Below are 21,720 nucleotides of genomic sequence, written 5' to 3'. Positions count from 1 at the left end.
CTTCAGGCATAGGGAGAGTGTGTCGTTTCCAGAGATCACATCCTTGTTAACAGCAGTGTGTGGAGATGAGAGAGAACAGACCTGATACCCACCCATCAACCCTCTGGTCACTGCAAGTCTGCATCACACAGTCAAGCCCTCATCTCTCTCTAAAAAAAGTGCAAAGTTTCAAGAAGTGAAATGAATAAAGGATATCAAACAACAAGAACGCAGTTTTTGTAGGAAATTATTAAATCAAGGCTTCCTAACCAGTGATTTAAATAGATCCGATTTAAATCAAATCCACCCTGAACGAAAGAAATTAATTCTTTTCTGTATTGTTGTGCGAGACTTTTCCACAACTTGACTGTTCCCTCCCTACTAGTTGCACTGGATGAGTAGTAAAAGATTCTTGCCAACTATCTTGTCATTTTAAACTTCTGTCTGGGTTTGCAATCCAGGTGGAAAGAGCATCAGCAGCACCTTTGTGGAGCACTGGAAGACAAGAGGACAGGGAGAAATCTGCAGGAGAGAATGACAAAAGGCAGGAAAAGGTGGGGGGGTCACAGAATGCAGGAATTGGGGGTCTGTATGCAGGTACGGTGCAAGCCAAGTCCAGCTGTGGCTGTCAGTATAACCAGGGCCATCAGGAGTCTTATATTCCACACCTTCCTCTACCAGTTTGCACTCAACTAATACATATCGAAATCACACTTCAGGCTTCCCTGCAAGTCCACCGCTGGGTTATGAATGTGGAACAGGATGATGCAGCATGAAGCAATCCATCTGTTCTCCTCCAATTATATTGGCCGAATCTCTCCCTATATTAGACGAGGGGGAAGAGAGGAGCCTCTTTAATGCCCCAGGCTAACTGGATGGCCCACCTGTCTGTCTCTCAAGACTAAGCTCGCTCATCGTCAGTTGATGGCAAGGCAGACAATCTTTCTGGAAGCTGCGAGACTGTCTGCGCCTTCAATCTTCTCAGGCTACTATTTAGCAAATGCAGGCATGGCAAACACACTGGTGATTTCCTTTCTCCTCCATGTACTTGAATATGAATTTAGCTCTGACGACTCTAGCCATCCCTCGAGCTAAATCTGACAACACAAGGTGTCACAATCCAATCACCAGGGACCTTGACCATGGCCATGAAGCTAGTACAAGCAGTCCCCGAACTGTCCTGCTCCCATTGCTCACTGCTGAGCAGCATCCAAGGTCAGTGTTCCCTAGGGCATCTACTTTTGACTCCAAGGTAGAACAGACCATGTAAGGCCTTGCTAGAGTGTTGATCAATATATGCTGCTCACATAAAGGCTTTGCTAAAGTACTGGCCAGAGTAGCCTTCACCAGCAAACCTGACCAATGTATGAACTCCTCACACAAACAAAACTTGGCACGTGGGCCAGATGTGCGCTCCTGCCAAGAGCTGGGAAGGAGAGCTGATGGTACAAAGGTAGGATAGTCCAGTACCAGGATGAGGCTGGAACAGGAACACCCAGGTTAGGATGTGAGGCAGGCCCCTGGTACAGGATGGTTCGAGATGCAGGTGGAATGCAATATGTCATTTGTTTGATCATGATATAAAAAGGACAACTGGAAAGCAGGGAAACTTCGTAGGGGCCTGGGGAGCCTGCGTGGTGTTGTGCCAACTACCTCGTCGCAGGTTCAAATGCCTTAGCTCCGGGTCCAATGCGCTTGTCAAGCCAAAACGTGTCACGGCTGTTCTTTTAGATAATAAAACCTGGCTGAATCTTTGCCACTGAAGCCAAATCAAGCCTGTGGTCATTCTTTAAGACAAGATTAGTGTTGGGATCTCCTGGCTGCAACCTGTCGACATCACAGTTCCTGAAAACTTCAGCGCTGACAACACATCAATAGCACTTGATGAGGACAACAGCAACCACGACACTAGTGACACTGACTGATAACCCCAGAGGACAGACCATGCTCTCTGCAGCAGTTTAGACGCTCCCATTCACATGCCAAGCACCTATACGTGACATTGCACTAATGGGACACATGCTGTCCTCTCCTCCCTCGGCTGAATGTGCATATGGTTCCTTCACCGTGAACACTGGCTGTACCATCTTCGAGGCAAGGCCTTCGTGTCGCATACCTGAACTGCTCAGCACACCCCGGGTGCCTTGGCATGTGGATGTATAGGCATTCTGCATTAAGAAAGCTGCAGTGACAGTGCTCCCGGTGCGCTTAAGCTGGAAAAGGAAGGGTCGCTTTTAGCCAGACAGGCCCCGTTGCTCTGCAGAGTACAGATTCTTTCCCTCAGAGCAGTGAAAGGCTCACTGAAACCACTGGCCAGGAAGTGGACAAGGACAGACACCTGCAGCTATGGTAGTCCATCCCTTATTCCCCAGCAGAGAGGAACTCATACAGATTTCACCCTCGTTGGGCACGGATTTTGGGCACTTTAAAAACACCCAGAGAAAATCCTGAAGGATTGCGTCATCATTCCTCATTTCTTAAACTAGGCAGCAGACACGAAGCATGAACAGATTAACGGACAAGTGCAAACACAACCGCGACTAAGAACCTGCCTTTGTTCTCTGCTCCCCACCACCTAGGGCTGGATGCTTGGTTTGCCACATCCGCACATTCTGTCCTGTCATTTAGATTTCAAGCTCTTTGGGGCAGGGATTTTCATTATGCATCTGAACAATGGGAGGGACAAACATGTCTTCTTATCCCTGCTCTTCAACATCACAGACTGAGAAAGTGAAGAATGGCTGGCTACCACATCACCTCCTACCCACCTAGGTTACATTTGGGATCGAGGGTAGCCAGTTCATGGCATTTTATAGTTACGGAAACCGAACAGACTCCCACTCATCTCAAATAACCATGGATTGGATGTGTGTGTTTTAAAGGGGGACCTTTAACAAGCTTTCATGTTTACCATCTACCTTGGATATGGCAATCAGGGCCCGCGGTAGAGGTGATCTTTTATTAGACCAACAAGATTTTTGCAAAAAAACCCCAACATCTTTAAATTGCAAGCTTTCAGGCACAAACACCCTTCATCAGGCATCAGAGAAAAGATTGTAAAAGTTCTCCTGGGTAGAAATGAAAGTTCATATTTCATGGGATTTCACAGAGGAGTCAATAGATGGAAAGCTCTTCTGGGCAGGCGTTTCTTAGCTGGTTACCTTGGATATGGTGCACCAAACCCTAGTTTTCGTCTTGCTGCATGCTAGAAAACTACTTTAGGAGACCCGACTGCTATGAAAACTCTCAGGTCAATGCTAAAGTTTCTGTTTAAAGGTGAAGAAAAGGAATAAGTCTATTTAACAGACAGAACAGATCTTCAGGATTCTCTTTCCACCCCTCTCAAACTCACTAATGTTGAAGCAGCTGCAATCTTCCTTACTGAGACGGAGGAAACACAGACCTCTATCAAAGGGCAGTGCAAAGAATAGTAGTTATGGAGGGCTTTGTGCTCATCTGATGAAAGAGCCCCCAGAATGTGAGCTTTCCTTTCATCACCCTGGTTCAAGGCTACTACAATGGCGAGCTTAAATGAGGTTTCTAACTAACACAAGACTAAATAGGCTTAAGAATTAATGAGGGCAGGTTAATTACAGCAACAGCGCTCCCAGCAGAGCCAAACTACCAACAGGAAAGAAAAGGAAGCAAAAAAAGTCGGAAGGCAGCAGTGCAAGGAAACTACAAAATTCCTTAAATTTGCTACCTGGGAAGCAGAAACGTTTCAGAACCTTTGAGGATACAAAAGGTGCTTAAAATAAACCAAGAGCTGCCATTCAGCCATCAGAGAGACTCCAGCTTCCCTCAAGTGACTACAAGGGTTCAGGAACCTGCCAAGACCAGTTCGCTTCTTTTATTAATAAAAGAGTGCCCACTAGACAAAGTACCCAGACTGCTCTAGATCAAGAGTTATGGGGACAAAGGAATGAGTCTTGGGCAGGAAGGGAAGATAAAGGAAAAGGAAATCTGAAGCTGAGAGTGTGATCCAGGGGCAAATGAGCCTTCCTGAATGCCAGCATGGAGGAGAAAAAAAAAAAAAAGGGAGCGGAGACTTGGAGTCAACACAGTTAAACGACAGAAGACAGGATCTTCCAAAAAAGACACCGTTCTGAGAAAGGTCCTTACTAGACACCAAAGTGCCCCAAATGAGCCCTGCTCCCCACACAAGGGCAACCCTGCTCAACAGCAGGTTTTTAATCCCGGAAGTGAAGCAGCTGCCAGGTAGGATGCTTCCCAGACAGATAGCTATTTGCTTCCATTTGTTTTACATATTTTCAAGATTGTTTAGAGAGCCAAACTGGACACCTGCCAGTTCAGCCCGCAGCAGCTGAAAATCCTGCCATCCCTCCCCTTGTTCACCAGCGCCTCAGTCATGAGAGACAGGACACCAGCCTAGACAGACATTTGGTCTCGCCCAACACAGCAGCGCTTGTTTATCAAACCAAGGTGGAAATCACCTCCATCTTCCATCTCGCCATCCCACCAGCACCGCCTCCATGTTATCTGGAGAGATGCGCAGCCCGTGCACAAGCCACAGAAAATGATGGAGAACAGCCAACACCTGCAGGACACAATGCAGTTCTCTCTGGCTTCGCACCACAGGGATCTATGGTGATAAACACGTTAGAAGCAGCTCTTAGCCAAGTCCCCTGTCTTGGAGGCAGGGAGGACAGCACCCTGGCCATGAAAATCCAGCAAGAAATGCTAAATGAATTTGGCAGCTTTTTTGTTATCTGCTCCTCAAAAGGGGAATAAACAGAAGTCCTCTCGCTTTTCATTTCACTTTCTTTCGCTGCCCTAAGAAAACTAAGGAGTACGTAAGGAGCAATACGAGATAGCATTCGTTTCCCTCCTGGGGTTGGTTTGTTTGTTAACCAGGCTCCTGGTTTCTTGGTCGGTAACTCTCAGCGGGCAGAGGGGACATGATTTCGTTCAGGGCCAGATGTTGGCGGCAGCGGCTCACTGTTTCACGCCGACAAATGTGCAGATGCATTAAACGATGTTGCAACATCAGTTCAGGAAGACTTAACGAGTATTGCTCGCACAGCACGAAGACCGTGCCCCACTCCTGTGACCTTCACACGAGGCAGCGCATTGCAGGAGCAAAAAGATTGATATTTTTAATCCTCTGCCATGGGCTTGTTTTATTTTGGAAACGAAACAGGGGAGATCTCACTCCAGAGAACACGTTTGCTTCTTGTTTCATCATTCACCTCCCCAGGAGATTGTAGTCTCTCTGTGGGGAAGGGGAACATGTTAAAGAGGCAGACAAGGCTGAGAGCAGCTTCGTTCCAAGGGTTAAAAGCAGGAGGCAGATGAGCAAGTGGGTAACACTGGAAGTTATAAACCTGGCAGGGGAAATACTGTGACCACTAAGGCAGGTTTCCTAGTCACTGAAGATAACTGTTTTTCTGGCACATCGTAGTACCCACAGAGGTAGTGTACAGGTAACCTCCTACTTTCACTTCCACTGGGAAGATCTTGGCTTTATGCCCACTGTCTGGAAATAGGAGACCTCTCCCAAGCTTGCTCCTGTGGCTGTACAGCTGAGGGCAAATAAAATTTGGGGACATTAAAAAACAAAATCTCCATATTTAACCACTTAACTATATTGGATGGTTTAGATAGGGATGATCCTGCCTCAGGCAGGGATTGGGCTGGATGTGATCTCCTCAAGGTATTTCCAGCCCTGCTTTTCTATCTTATTAATAAAATGTATGCATACAGGATACAGAGCCACCATTCAAGACAGGGACTGATGAGGCTTGCATATTTTACATGTAAAAGTGGTGGAAATACAGAATGATGGTCAAGCCGCCACCTTCTGCCTCTCCTTCCCGTCATCCTTCCATTCAAAAGAAGAAAGAAAGACTACCATACATCTGAATGAATGCATGCAAAATGACTAAGGACAGACAACTTCAGCAATATAGCCACCTAACAAGCCTTGGCAGTTTTTTATTCGAGTGCAAACTGTTACAGACCAGTGCTAGAATTTTTCTGAACTGGGTATCACATCAGTGTCAATTTTATAGACCAAAGGCTTGTGTGGGGTACTGGATGTATTATTTTAAAGGGCATCTTTTATGGAGGGTAGTAAAGCACTGCAACAGGTTACCCAGAGAGGCTGACAAATCTCCATCCTTGGAGGTTTTAGGACCTGGCTAGACAAAGCCTTGGCTGGGCTGATGTAGTTGGGGCTGGTCCTGCTTTGGGCAGGGGGGTGGACTAGATGTGACCTCCTGAGGTCTCTTCCAGCCCTCATTTTCTATGATCTTGTATGTTGGCCAAAAAAGCAACAGAGATGTATTAACTCTTAGCAGGTTTAGTTTCATGAGATATAGTGCCACAGTTGCCCAACACAGCCTTAAGTTCTGTAAAAACTCCTCGTCAAAGTGACTGCAACCAGGATGGCAACTTCTAAAAGACACAAGTGCTAAGGGCACCTGGTACAAGATTTAGGTCCAACGAGGAAACCGAAAAGGCAGGTCCAAGAAATTTTCATTGAAATGCGCCTCTATCTACTTACTGTTCAAAGTGAACTGAGAATGTCAATCACTTTGATTAGGATTTTACAGTATGAACTTCTTAGAAGATATGCTTTGCCTTGGGTGGATCTATCCATGCCAATGACTTAGCACTATGCTTTAAAGACATGTAATTAAAATGCCCTATTCATATCCTGCTTTCAAGGTTGAAAGTGCTCATACAAATACATTCAAACAAGGTATTTTAATTGGGTACCTATTAACTATTCCATAACTAGATTAGTTATCTAGGACTTGGCTGTGCACTTTGAGAGCAGACCTTCCTGTTATAGGAGGCATAACTGAATGATGATTGCCACATGAAATCAAAGAAGAACCAGGACCTCCTAGGTCAATGCGAGGCCACTCAGCTCACAGCTTCTTTAAATTACTCTGGAGAACATCGTGAACACAAAGACAGCCAAGTTGGGGCCACAGGGGAAAGACCATGACCAAAGCTCTGGCCCAATCTCTCTTCAGTTACATTAAGCCTTCAGGACCTTCGCTGGCTCCTAAATGTGTACATCCACTGAGAAGGATCACAGGAAAGCAAGGCCAGAAGGAACTTCATAAGGCCATTTAGTCCAGTCCCCTGCTCAAGACAGAGTCATCCCTGACTAAATGAGCCCAGCCAAATGTCTGTCCAACCTCATCTTGAAAACTTCCAACGGTGGAGATTCCACAATTTCTCTAGGCAGTCTGCTGCAATGCTTGATAAACAGAGCCAGATAGTTCCTCCTCATCTCCAGCTTCAAACTCCTCTGCTGCAGCTTGCAGGCACTGTTCCTAGACCAGTCACCTGCAGCCATCTCCATCATAGTTTCATAGTTCATAGAAGCAGGGTTGGAGGGGACCTGAGCAGATCATCTAGTCCAACCCCCTGCCTTGGGCAGGAATGAATACAGGGCTCATATGACCCCTACTAAGTTTAAGCTCAAATGACCCCCCATCTTCTCTATAAAAACTGCTCTTCAGGTATTTGAAGACTTATCAAATTCCATCTCGGTCTTCTCTTCACCAGACTAAATAACCCTAACCCTTTCAGCCTTTTTGTCACTTTGGGTGCTGGACTCCTTCCAATCTATCCACATCCTTCTCAAAGTACAGGGACCGAAACTGGACATAGGACTCCAGATGTGGCCTCGCCAGTGCTGAACACAGTGGAAGAATCACTGCCCTTGATTTACAAGTGACACTCTTGTTAATACAACCCAGTCTACTGTTGGCTTTTTTTTTTTTTTGGAGAAGCACACTGTTGATTCAAATTCAGGTTATGGCCCACTGCAACCCCCAGGCCTTCCCTGCAGTACTGCACCCAAGTCAATACCTGTGCATAGAGTTATTCTGTCCCAAGTACAGAACGTTGCACTTGTCCTGGCTGAGTCTCATCTGACTGATTGCAGACCATTACTCCAGTCTATCTAGGTTATTTTCAATCCTAGCCCTACCCTCCAAAAGTATGTGCAACTCCATCTAACTTGGTGACATTCTCAAGTTTAAGTGTGCACTCAATCCCATTGCCCAAATCATTAAAGAAGATGCTGAACAATACTAGATGCAGTATTGACCCCTGGGGAATCTACTTGATACCTCCTTGCAACTGGACATTGAGCCATTGATGACTACTTGCCAAGCATGATGATTCAACAAGTTACATATCCACCTTGCAGTACTCTGATCTAATCTATATTTTCTTACCTTGTTAATGGAGAATGGCATGCGAGACCGTGTCAAAGGCATTGCTAACATCAAGGTACATCACAGCCACTCCTTTACCCCCATACAAAGAACCTGCCATCCTATCATAGAAGGAAATCAGGTTGGTCTGGCATGGACTTGCTCTTGTGAATCCATGCTGGCTGTTTCTGGTCATCTTGTGCTCCTTTATGTGCCTCATGATAGATTCCAAACTTAGTCTTCCATTCAGAGTTTAGGATCTACTCTCTTCCTGTTTAAACCAACTACATTTATCATCATGATTGTTATTATGTTATAATGAGTTAAGTTTATTTTCTATTTGCATTAAGCTTGAAAAAAAAAAAAAAAAAAAAGCAGAAGTGTTTTTTTAGGTTTTTTTTTTTTTTTTTTTTTTATACTTTTCTATCTTTCTTTCATTTCTCCTAAAACAGATACTAGATGACTATAGCAGGACTGAGGTTCTGGGACTTCCTTTCTTGTTGAGTTTTCATCAAAGTGCTGTATCACCTCACAAGTAGATCATGAATCAGAGCTCTTAGGGCCCAAATGCTCAGAGTCTGATCCAATTATTATGGATTTGTACTATTATTAACGCTGTGTCAGAGGTCCGTGCTATTAGCCTTGGATGAAACCGAAGCTTGAATACACTTCTTTCTTGAAGCTGGCATTGGTTTTCTCCAATTATCCTCTCCAATTCTGATGTACTCAAGTCCTTCAAGTACCCTTTTCACCACAGAATGAGTGAAGATGGGGATGCTGGGTTCTGTGCACTCCAGACATTAAAGCACAAGGAATCTGACAACTGTATGTTAGTGCAAGACACCTACATTCTAGTCGGGTCGAGTCCTGACAGATGGAGAACAAGTAACACGGGGCCTTGGAGGTCACAAGCTTCTCAATCCTGTCCTTCAAGAAATACACTTGTATGGAGGTAGACATCTCTCACTCCCCTATGCAATACCAACTACAGCATCATTGCACTCATGGTAGGGGTAGCAAACCTAGGTTAAGCCAAAAATGAATACTGACTGCTTAAAAAAAAAAAAAAAAAAAAAACAACAACAAAAAAACCAAACAAACAAACAAACAAAAAACAACCTACTTTGCCAACCTTCTCTACATAAAATGCTCAAATGAGCAGATAGTTGTCAAATGGGCACACACGAGCCCTTCTTGATCGAAGAAAACAAGGAACTTGAACCAGTACTTTGGAAAGCACCCCGAGGGAAGTAGGTAGGCCAAAAGTTAAAAGCAGCATACCATTAACAGCCTCTTGCACTGAAAGCTAGGAGGAGCCGTGAGGGAAGGCTTGTTTAAAAAAAAAAAAAAAAAAAGAAAGCATACTTCAGATAAAGATCAGCAATAAAGGAAAAAAAAAATCCCCTTTTTAAATTGTTGCTCCAATGAAATTGGCAGCCTTCATCCCAAACTGTTTCTTGAACAGATTCCTGCAAAAGCATCTCAAGTTGGAAACTCCCCAGTCTCAGCAGTATTTGGGAACGAGGAAGATGAGGGCATGTAGCCCTAAGCCTCTTTCTTCCCTTAGAGGTGATAAACTTACTGTCTGCATGCTCCAGAGTTTCAAATGGATGGAGAAAGAAGTTTGTTACTAACCAATATTGGAACTGTAGTGAGTCGTGAAGGTGCAGAGCTAGATTGCATCTCCTCTCCACTTGGCATTCATTTTTTTTTTTGTTTTTTGGGGGAGGGGTCCTGATACAACACTTTGAAGTTTCTTGCCACTTCCTCACTATTTGGGGAATATTTCCACTTAATCTCCTCCATCGCTCATGCTGTTCGGCATATTCATTCAACCAGCTGGACAACTCTTCTGCAATTCTTATCTGGATCGAAAAGGAGCACCAAGACTACACCAGAGCAGATGGCCACGTCTACAAGGTGACTTTAGTCCCTAGCAAAGGTGTACAACACACTCCCCCTCACAGGCTGCCTCCAAAACCAGAAGCAGCACAGCCATGTCCAGACAGCACTGAGAGTTGGCTAGTGAGAACTACCAACTGTCAGGGCCAATTCTTCAGGCAGTGGCACCATGCAGACACAGCTTAGCTTCTTCGGTTTCAAGAGCAGGGCGATATGCAGAAACTGTCAGTGTATTACAAAGCTTCCTTTTCTGTGTTTGCTTCAAGAAGGCTGCCATGACAGCCAAAAGGAATTGAGAGCCCGCCCTTAGCAGTAACCACTGCCTGCTTTGTCTGGGATAGGCTTTCCAGGGTCTTGGGCAGAGCTAGTGCTGCAACATGGAGCAGCACATCGACAGATTTATTGCTCTTACTGAGGGTTTCAGGCTATTGTTAGGTGGCAGGGCAGCAGATGGGCGATATCCTTGGGAGTCTTTTATTTGATTGAGAGGCTTCCACAGCAATGTGTATTGTGGGAAAAGGTTAAGGTCCTGGGATTCCCCACCCAGCTACAGCACTGCTCCGATACATAGTCCGTGGGTCGCCTTCCTGTGGAGCATGAAGCAGCAGACAAGACAAAAGAACATGAACTGCTGGCATGACCCAGTACGGCATTATTGACTCTGAGCGCCAGTGCAAGACCTGTCAAAGAAACAGGCTGAAGAGACATTTTTGAGTCCAGAGTCAGGAAAACAAAATAGTTGTCATCGAGTCAGCAGCAAGAAGGCAGCACCTTTTAAGAGTTCAGCTAGAACTCTAGTGAAAACACACTCCTAATACCTTGACAATTCAATACCAGCAATGCTTGAATTCCTGAGATGGGCAAATATGGATTGCTAAATAGACTTGAAAGACCCACAGATTTCATAGACATTAGGGTTGGAAGGGACCTCACAAGATCATAGGGTCCAGCCCCCTGCCCAAGGGGCAGGAAGTCAACTGGCATCAGATCACCCCAGCAAGATAGGTATCCAGAGTAGGTGCTTGCACCATTTCTGGGGGAGTCTATTCCAGACTCTGAACACTCAGACAGTAAAGAAGTTTTTCCTTACGTCCAGCCTAAAATGGTCTTCCCGCAGTTTGGAACTGTTGGACCTAGTCTTCCCTTGGGGTGCTCTGGTGAACAGACATTCCCCCAGATCCTGATGCACACCCCTGATATGCTTACAGGCTGCCACCAGGTCTCCCCTGAGCCTTCACTTCTCCAGGCTGGGTCCCATAGCTCACAGCCTCTCCTCATCCACCTTCATTCATCATTGGCCTCATATCCAATAAGACCTTTCCAAGTCCAGAGCCAGTATTTCTGCACTTTTATCCCCGAATGCTGACAAAGGCCCTTTTATCCTACACCATTCAGTAGCTGTACAACAAGGTTTTTCAGAGATTTCTCCTTAAAGCAGAGATGTCAGTAACAACAGCTTCCTTTTAAAGCTGCATGCATGGTGGAAGAAACTATGGCACGACAAGAAAAACACCAGGCCTCAGAGAGAATTTCTATCAATATAAATTTCAAACATGGGCTAGACTCCTTTTCGAAGGAGAGCTGGGGCAGGTCACAACAGATTATCCTTTAGTTACCTTCCAAATTTTTAGGCAGAGATCTAGGCTCTAAGCCCCTCTTGGCAGAAGCTATAATGTGTTCAGCACAACAGGTTCCTCGGTGCCAACTGGCCGCTGATCTAAAGGGTAACAATCTCCTACATGAGTGTTCTGGATAATCCAAGAGCTAACTCTGTGGGAGATACAAGATGTACTAGGGCAGCGTTTCTCAAAACTGGGGTAACACAAACCCCCAGGAGAGCTGCAGAAAACTTCCAGAGGGTAACCAAGAGTGGAACAAAGGAAAAAGGAACTATAAATGGAGGAAGAGAAAGAAACAAGTGAAGAACTTGATACCTCAGGATGCTGGAGAGGTTAGAGACAGTTACTTTTTTATTCATCTCTAACATTCAAGCCAAACCATTATCGTGTTCAGAAGCAGTTTGAGAGCCAAAAAAGTTTGGAGAATCATTGTGGCAGGGTAAGGCTGCATAAAGATAAGGTAACACAGCTGCAGGGACAATGATTTAGGTGGAAAACGTGGGGGTGGAGAGGAATACCGAGCTAATTTCTTCCCCTGCTTCTCATTTCTGGTTTGGAGTTGTTCGTTCATCAGCTGGTCCTTGTAAATCAAGACGTTTTATCCAGAGCTTCCGTCTTTGCCTCCAAAGAACAAGAAATATCAGAAGCTTCCACGCTAGAACAAATACTTCCAGGATAGCAATGAAATCTTATAGCCATCTCCGCACTCAAAGATCTCCACAAACGAACAGCACATCACCAAGTGACAACCTGTGAAGACAAGCACTGTGCAGGACTTACCAGCAGGCCAAGATACAGAGGCCTGTGAAGAGGATGATGGGAATGGGGTAGGAAGCGCACAGCAGCCCGTGGTTGTAGAAAGCCCGCGATATCTTCTCGCGCAGTTTTTCAGTCAGGGTCATCCTCAGCTGTCGTCACCTAGCTGCCATCCCGGAACGTGTCGGGGGTCGGGAGGGGGTTAGTCGAGTCCACCACGGACAACACTTCAAAAGCACTGCGCTCAGGGCAGGAGGCTGGAAAAAAAAGGAAGACAGAGGATGTAAGAAGAGCAGCATAGCCAACTCTGCTCTAGACGACATCTCCTCCAGAGGAAGATGACCGAGAAACCTTCCTCAGGAGCCCAGGACAAGGAGTAGAATCATGAATCATAGAAAATGAGGGTGGAAGGGACCTCAGGAGGTCACATCTAGTCCAACCCCCTGCTCCAAGCAGGACCAGCCCCAACAACATCATCCCAGTCAAGGCTCTGTCTAGCCGGGTCTTCAAAACCTCCAAGGATGGATAGTCCACCGCCTTTCTGGAGAACCTGGTCCAGTGTTAGCATTAATGCGGGAGGATAGGAGCCAGCTGAGAGGCCTGAAAGACAGGAGCAGGAAGCTGGGAGGGCACGGAGAAAATAGGCAGAGGATCTCCAAGTGGAAATGAAACGGAGAGAATGGAGGTGCCGCAAGGGTAGAGGGGAGGAGTCTTTAGGGCACAATAAACCCATGTTCTACCAGTGGGAAAGAAAGGGCTGGGGGGGGTCAAGACACCAGTTAAACAGGAGAAGTGATGGGCATCGTTGCTGGTCATAACATCTTAGGATAAAGTGCACTGAAACATGCTGAGCCTCTGTTTGAAGGTCCCATTGTGAGAGACCCCGTGGTGGCAAAGGGAAGAGATCAGGCATAGGATTTACAGACAAGACAAAAGGTGGGCATTTCTTACTCTGGAAAGAAGCAATAGTTTAAATCTGCCAGCCCTGTTCGAGCATGCCGGGTATTAAACAGAGACTGCGGCACAAGTTAAATGCATATCTGGACTCGCTACGAGAGAAATAATCTAATATTTTGTTACTGCTTTACAACTGCAAACATGCCACTAGCACCAGGCAGTTTGAATCTGCTAGTCACCAATTTACAAAGCATGGTAAAGCCTCTCTACTGAGTCCACCAATACGCACATCAGGAAAGTTAAAAAAAAATAAAAAAATTAAAATCTAATATAGGAACATTAAAGGGCTTCCCCACCACTTGCTCAGAAACACTGGGTGCTGGCTACAACCAAGGCTGAAGATGGTAACTGGGCTGTGCCAACGCTCCTGCTAGTTCCTGGTGAAAGGGTCTTGCTCCTTCACTTCCCTCTAGCAGGGGGCATGGTCCTCCGTCTTGGAGGACCATCACTTGAGACTCCTTTAACCAATTATTCCCTGTCCTGGCAGTGGCAGGATGCTGACAGTGCCCTTGACCCCCTAGCAAATTAAATGATCTTTTTTGTGTTTGGGACATTACACCTGGACCTGTGCACGAGGACTGTTGCTCAAGTTTTAAAAAGCAGATCTGACAAGCACAAAGGATTAGATAAGGATGGTCCTGCCTTGAGCAAGGGGACTGGACTACATGCGACCTCCTGAGGGCCATGACAGGCCTGTTTTTCTAAACCAACCTTACTGGTTGGGTCGTACAACTGTAAAGCACATAGTACAGACCAGTAGGCTAAGGAAAAAGGGACTCTTGGTTCAACGCACTCTCTGCTATTCAAAGAAAGATTATCTATGAATTTCACATTGGAAAAATTAAAACGTGATTCGCAGAATGCAGGAGATTGCGCTGATAAGAGCAATCTCTTTGTAAGTGGGTGGAAGAACTCAAAATGTGCGGAGCAGAAAGCATGTTACTTTGCCTATAAGCTCCCACCTTGCTTCTGCCCCTTAGGGAGCTGTTAAGACACTTCTCTGGGGCCATCTGAAGCCCTCAGCCACCTGCAGACCAAAGACAGCCCTAATCTTACTGCCATTGCCAAATTAAGTGGATCAGGACGTGTCCTGGCACGGCCGATCCGCTTCGCTGGACGAAACGTGCATCGCCCTCCGTCCTACCCATTGATCCTGTGGGACAGCAGGCAATGTGTTCCCAGCTTGGAGAGGCATGCCCAGAAACTCCCTAGGGTGCGTCTTCATAGCAGAGAAAGTTGAGGATCCTACTTGCAAAGACGTGTGCACCTCTGCAAACGGGAAACCTCAGCTTTCCCCTCTCAGAGTCATGCCCAGGAGATACCTGGGGGCACGTCTTGTTAGGGGTCAGAAAACCAGGCAGCCAGGGCTTGAAGGGTCCAAACCTGTGCAGGAATTCCCAGGGTGTGCAGGATCACGAGCACCTGCCTGGGGCAGCTGAAGAGTTCAGGCAACTCCAGGGTGCCCGTTCTCTCCTGCCATAAAGCTAACAGATGCCTGCTGCAATAATGCGGCAGAAACTACCACCTCCTTTTGGCGGACTAACTTTTGTGATGCGGCAAATTGTCTAGACACCCGTTTGCTTCCCCTTCCGTAGCATCATAGTGCTTAGGGTCAGAAGGGACCTAAAGAGATCATCAGGTCCAACCCCCTGCCCCGGGCAGGAACAGGTACCAGGGTCATACCACCCCAGCCAAATATCTGTCCAGCCTCCTCTTGAAGCCCCCCATAAAGGTGGTAATGGAGGCACAAAGGCAATATCCATTTGCAATTTAAGATCGAGGTCTATTTAACATCTCCCAAGGGAAATTCTTCCAGAGAACCCGCCTATTCTTTGTGAAGTGCCTCAGAAATGCCACTGAAAGTTGGGGGGGGGGGGGGGGGGGTCTGGTTCTGTTTTTTAAGTAAATGCTTGTTAAAAAGAACCACTTAATGTTTTACAGTTGAGCCAGAAATCTGCATAAAGCAGGTTAGTAAAAGATGGGAAATCTTTTCTCTGCTCATACAGCAGACCTGGAGGCTGGAGCAGAGGATGGATCGTACAGCTTTGTCATTCGCGGAGACGCTCTTAAAAGTGCTCAAAAAAATAAGTTGGCTTGAATTTAGTGCAGCACCGAAATTGGACTAGTCAAGTGATGCTGTGACAGAGACAAGATAAACCTCTTGCTGCTGTGCAGCCAAGCCATCCCAGCCTTCAGCATGCTATTTTGGACCCCAGAAAAGGGAGACCGTTAAAAGTTTGAAATATTTCCCCCCACCTCTAATTTACCATTTAACAGCCCAAATGAGGACTGCATAGTCAAGCCCTCCTTGTTAATTCATTATAATCAACTGTGAGCCAATTCAGAAGCAACAACCAGGTATGCCGAGTTGCAAGCCAAAAATCTAAATATTATTTTTTTAATCCAGTTAGTGGTTCCCATCCAGGGTGCTACTAATTCCTTCCCAAGGGTGCCACTCAAATTAGCACTGCTAGGTGTGTATCTGAAATCCATGGGCCACGTTCCCTTGGTTTTAGGACTCTCGTGCCATACAGGTTGGGAGACTGGAGATTATTGTGACGTGCCTAACAACCCACCTTAAACAGGCACAGACAGGACAGGAAAGTGCCCCACACCAGCAGTTGCCTCAGCTATGTCAGTGCCATCAAGTCCCAAACAAGCGAACAGGTCAGTGCTGAACACAGCTTTTAGCCATAAAGAAATGATGTGACTTGGCTAAAAGGCTCTGGTAACAGTGACCAGCATGGAGTTTTTGAACAGCAAATCACCCACCTGAACAATTTAAAAGTAACATGATAAAAATCCAGCACAGAAAGCTACAGGCTCAAGCTGGGGAAGAAGCTTCCTGGCAGGAAGGCTGAAGGCACATCTGCCTCTGTGCTTTCAGTCATTTGCTGGCTGAACCCCCCCGCAGAAGGCCTATTCACACCACTTGAGTACACAGGCCTGTTTGCACCAACTCTATTTACACAGCAGCCTGCGGCGGGTTCCCATATAACACATGCCATTTTGGAGTGGCTTCCAGAAGCCAAAGCAGGGCGATGGATGCATCAGCTGCAGGGCATGAACTGAGCCCACCTTGAAGTGAGGAGCTCAATGGCGTAGCAGCCTGGTTTCAGCAGCTCTCCTTTCCATAGCAGAGACCAACTGATACTCCGCTGTCGTTACAACGCTGCCCCAGAGAAACCAAGCACAGACAAAAGAGGGCAGGTGCTGCACAAGTTACAATCCTTGGTTAAAAACAGGGACTCCCAGCAGGCTTCCCATAAGACAGACCGCTCCAGTCCAAGGTAAGGGAGACCACCGGGTCACTGACCCACCGAGCCATGGGGTTTGCTTTGGCAAGTGAATGCAAACAGGCGTATCTGTTCAAAAGTGCAAAACAGGACAATCAAGCTGCAAAACAAGAGAAGCTGCTGCCACCTACAACCTTCCTTTGGCCTCTCAGTCTGCTGCCTCTTAGGGACAGCTGGCCTTTGTGGCATCTTAATCACAGAAAGAGGGTTGGAAGGGACTTCAGGAAGTCAGATCTAGTGCATCCCCCTGCTCCAAGCAGGACCAGCCCCAACTCCATCATCCCAGCCAGGGCTATGTTTACCCAGGTCTTCAAAACCTCCAAGGATGGAGAGTCCACCACCACTCTGGGTAACTTCTTCCACTGCTTTACTACCCTCCTAGTGAGAGTTTATCCTAATACCCAACCTCAACTTCCCTTGCTGCAGCCTGAGCCCATTGCTCCTTGTCCTGCCATCTGCCCCCACTGAGAACAGCCCAGCTCCATCCTCTTTGCAGCCCCCCTGCAGGGAGATGATGGCTGTTATTCAATCCTGTTATTCAATCCTGAGGTCTTCCCTTCTGCAGACCAGTTCCCTCAGTCTCTCCTCAGAAGAAGGTTGACCACAAGGAGATCCTGGATACCTGGGACGTGCATCCCTGACATCAGGGACACTGCCCCCCACCCCATGCTCTCACAAGGCGGCAACCATGCCTGCCCACTGCTTGCGAGCCAGGTCGCGCCACTCGGGCTCCCTGCCCTGCACCTCTGCATTGCCAGGACACCCTTATAATTCTCCTCAGCCAGCTGGGACTGGATTCTTAAATGACAGGACTGTCCCAGCTAAACTGGGACAGATGGTCACCCTACTCACAAGTCATGTCCCCCAGCTCCCCAACCATTTTCGTTGCCCTCCACAGGACTCTCTCCAACTTGTCCACATCCTTTCTGCAGTAGGTGGCCCACAGCTGGACACAGGACTCCAGATGTGGCTTCCCCAGTGCTGAATAGAGGGGAAGAATCACTGCCCTCCATCTGCTGGCCCCGCTCCTACCAATGCAGCCCAGGATGCCGTTAGCCTTCTTGGCAACAAGGGCACACAGCTGGCTCCTGTTCAGCTTCTTGTCCCCTGTCACCCCCAGGTCCTTTTCTGCAGAGCTGCTGTCTAGCCAGTCCACCCCAGTCTGTTATGGTGCCTGGGATTGTTCCATCCCAAGTGCAGGACTTTGCACTTGTCCTTGTTGAACCTCATGAGATGTCTTTTGGTCCAGTCCTCCAATTTATCAAGGTCTCTGTAAATCCTAACCCTACCTCCAGCGTAACTACTACTCCCCACAACTTGGTGTCATCTGCAGACTTGCTGAGGGTGCACTGCATCCCATCTTCCAGGATGTTGATGAAGACATTGAACAAAACCGGCCCCATGGCCGACACCTGTGGCACTCCACGTGATACCAGGTGCCGGCTAGACATTGAGCCATTGATAACTACCTTCTGAGCCCAATGATCCAGCCAGCTTTCTATCCACCATACAGTCCATTCATCCAGCCTGTACTTCCTTAGCTTGCCTGCAAGAATGTTGTGGGAAACCGTATCAAAAGCCTTGCTTATGTCAAGGTATAGCTGCCTATAAGCATAGGTATATCATGTGCACTGGGCTCCCTGCATCCACAGAGCCAGACATCTCACCACAGAAGGCAATCAGGTTGGTCAGGCATGACTTGCCCTTGGTGAATCCACGCCATTTCTGATCACCTTCCCCCCACAAATGCACCTGGCAACGCTCAATCCAGGAAATCCTTTCCTCAGCAATGCTAGACCCCAAGGGAACAGGTACACCTGTTCAGAAGAGCAAGCACAATGTTCTTATTCGTATGATGCTAGAGATGCTAAGATCTCTGCACATTCTGTACCGAGCGTCATGTTCAATCTGCAGCCTAACCATAAAGTGCCAAGATTGTACTGCTGCTGCAGCAGAGAAAGGAGAGAACTCAGATTATGGGCACTTCGGTGCTACCAGGAGGCTGGCGGTGATGTCAAGGGTCATCTAGTCCACCACCAAAGAAACAGCTGGAGCCAGAACTCCATTGCCAGCACAACCTGTCCTCCCACACAGAAGGGATGGGAGCACTGCACATCAACACAGCACAACCTGCCACAAGTTGAAGGGGAGCAAAGATGGCTTCTAGAAACCAAAAACACAGGCTGCAACAGGGCTGCCTTCCTTCTCACTGCCCACCTGGTATGTTTTACTCTGGAAACCAGACCTTCCACGGGTGAATTCAGTCCTCATAGACCATTCTGCTACAGCCTTGTCTCAGCAGTGCCGGTCTCTCAACGTCACTGCCTAGCACGTTCTATTAGAGGCAGGCAGCCACGCAAATTTGTGGTGTGTTCCCAGTGACTTGTCCTCCGGACAGAAAGTGAAGTACAGTTGGTCACAAAGGCAGGGACCATTTGCTAGTCCTTCCTCCAAGGCAGAGCGGTGACCTGACATCACCAGGGCCTACTCTTTCCTCCTAGAAATACTTGCCATGTCTACAGTCGAACATGCAGATCTCCGATCGGCCTCCTCAGTCATCTATGGGCTCAATGACTTTGCTATTTTACTGGAAGACTGATCACCCTCATGTCGAAGGGCTGCTGACAGGACAACGACAAAGCTGTTGAAAGCATTGTCATTATGCATCCTAAGCCCATGTTAATAAGGAAGCTCTCCAGAGGGCTGAAAAGCACCCTCTCAGGGAGCAAAGGACCTCAAGAAAAAGTAATCACCGGATCCAATGAGGGTGGAATCAAATCGTTTATCTGCTGTTCACCTATAAAATGTAGGACAGGCAGAAGGAAGAGTAGACACCCACACTCCAATCACCCCAGGGCCCGCTCCCCAAGAGGATCACCACCTGAACTGGGAAATCTGTTGAACTGCCTCCAGATGATGATGCAACACCCATACATTTTTCCAGGAGACTGCAAGCTGCAATTTCTTCCCTGTTACTCTCTTTGCATGGAACAGCATACTAAGCACCGTCCCCTCATTCAAAACCCTTCCACAAGCCCCTCTCCTTCATCTGTATTGCCCGCCTGCCCACAATTCTCACTCAGACAGGAGTCAAGTCTCCGCTCAAAATAGTTTTCCTGAATCACAGACAATGAGGGTGGGAAGGGACCCCAGGAGGCCACATCTAGTCCAGCCCCTACTCCAAGCAGGACCAGCTCCAACTACATCATCCCAGCCAGGCCTTTGTTTATCTGGGTCTTAAACACCTCCAAGGATGGAGAGTCCACCACCTCTCTGGGGAGCCTGTCCCAGTGCTTCACCACCCTCCTAGCGAGAAAGTTTTTCCTAATATCCAACCTCAACTTCCCTCCTGCAACATGAGCCCACTGCTCCTTGTCCTGTCATCTGCCCCCCTGAGAACAGTTCAGCTCCGTCCTCTTTGCACCCCCCCTGCAGGGAGGTGAAGGCTGCTATTCAATCCCCCTCAGTCTTCCCTTCTGCAGGCTCAATCAGCCCATTTCCCTCACCCTCTCCTCACCAGTCCTGTCCCCCAGCCCCACAACCATTTTTGTTGCCCTCCGCTGGACTCTCTCTAATGTGTCCACATCCTTTCTGTAGTGGGGGGGGCCCACAGCTGGACACACAACTCCAGATGTGGCCTCCCGGTGTTGAATAGAGGGGAAGAATCACTGCCCTCCATCTGCTGCAAACGCTCCTGCCAATGCAGATCAGGATGCCGCTAGCCTTCCTGAAGTTTGACTAGTTTGTTGCGAAGCTTTTTGAAAAGCAACAGGCCAATTTCAGCGTTAGATAATGGAGGTAGATCAAGTGGAGGATCACCCATCAAGATCAGGTGTATGCTAACCTACTGTGTGCTGTGGGATCAGCTAATGCCACTGTGAAATAATTCAATGACACTCATGACATTTGTGTAAGATGATCATGGAAACAGACGGCTTTTCATCTCCAGCCAATTAACTCACACCCGTAGCAAGTCAGCAGCAGTCAAAACAGCTCCTGGAAGAGACAGCATCTCTGTGCCAGCACGGGACAGAGGAGAGAGGTAATAGAACTGAACCAGTGAAGAAAACCGCAATTGGATATTGATCCTCCAGGTCATCGCTCCAGCTCCAGTCTAGACCAGCAACAACAGGATTCATAACCTGCTGTGGCTAGACAGAGGCCTATGAAATGTAGAGAGATGTGACTACCCCAGATGACACCTTCCCTTTGTTAATACTAGTAGAGCTCACCAGGTGGTGGCCTGGGACAGCCTGCTTTGTCACCCCACATGCTGGGCACATCCTTTAGGGCAAGGGACTTAGCCAAGAGGGATGCCAACATGGCACTTTTCATTACTTAAGTGAACATGAACCGAAACCGGCAGCACTGGAATAAGTTTAGGACGTTCCAGCCAGCACTGGCAGACCCCCTGTATGGAGTAATTCTCACTTCACAACAGCTCTTTCCTGCTTACACACACTTGATGTCAGCGCATGAGGCCCGCAACAGCCACACACAAACAGGAACGGTGTCTGCTGTTTCTTGTGGCTGTTAAACTACCCTGGAGAAAAGCCACGACTAGTCTAACATCACTGAAGCGCGGCTCAACATGCCAGGGGCAGGGTCCGCTGTTCTGTGGCATTTCCAAAGCCTGAAGGCTCTGTCTTGGCTACCTTTATTATCCTGGGGATTTTTAAGGTTATTCTCAAGTGTTTGCAAAAACTTACAAAATCAAATGACCTGGGAGAGAAGGGAAAATTGCTGCAGTTGGTCAGAAAATTTCCTCCTATAGGAAAGATAAGAGATGCTAGAGAGAGTTGCTTCTCCACATGCAACCCCTTTCTTCCTCTAGCACCAGTATTATGTATTCTACGTTTCTACCAATGCACTACATCCATAACATATACGTATAGGAATCACTTCCCCAGTGAAACACAGCATGGAGTAGGTACCCAGGACTGCCCCAGTATGCAGAAAGCTCATTAGCCATGTTAAAATAAAATTTACTCTAAGGACTCCAAGGAAATT

At 47.3% G+C, this 21,720-nt stretch overlaps 1 protein-coding gene across 3 annotated transcripts in view; it reads right to left on the bottom strand.

The window, feature by feature from the left end:
* Positions 1 to 21,720, bottom strand: part of SCAP (SREBF chaperone) — an 84,316-nt gene that overhangs the window by 46,141 nt on the left and 16,455 nt on the right. For all 3 annotated transcript variants that reach the window (XM_025193656.1, XM_025193657.1, XM_006037213.3), the window contains exon 2: positions 12,482 to 12,714. In XM_025193656.1, coding sequence (XP_025049441.1) covers positions 12,482 to 12,603 — 122 coding nt within the window. In that variant the 5' untranslated portion in view covers positions 12,604 to 12,714. The remainder of the gene's footprint in view (positions 1 to 12,481; positions 12,715 to 21,720) is intronic.

Source organism: Alligator sinensis, unplaced genomic scaffold (assembly GCF_000455745.1).
Source record: "Alligator sinensis unplaced genomic scaffold, ASM45574v1 scaffold1675_1, whole genome shotgun sequence".
Taxonomy (NCBI): Eukaryota; Metazoa; Chordata; order Crocodylia; family Alligatoridae; genus Alligator; species Alligator sinensis.
The sequence above is the reverse complement of the archived record's forward strand: the minus strand, read 5'-3'. Positions and strand labels throughout refer to the sequence as shown.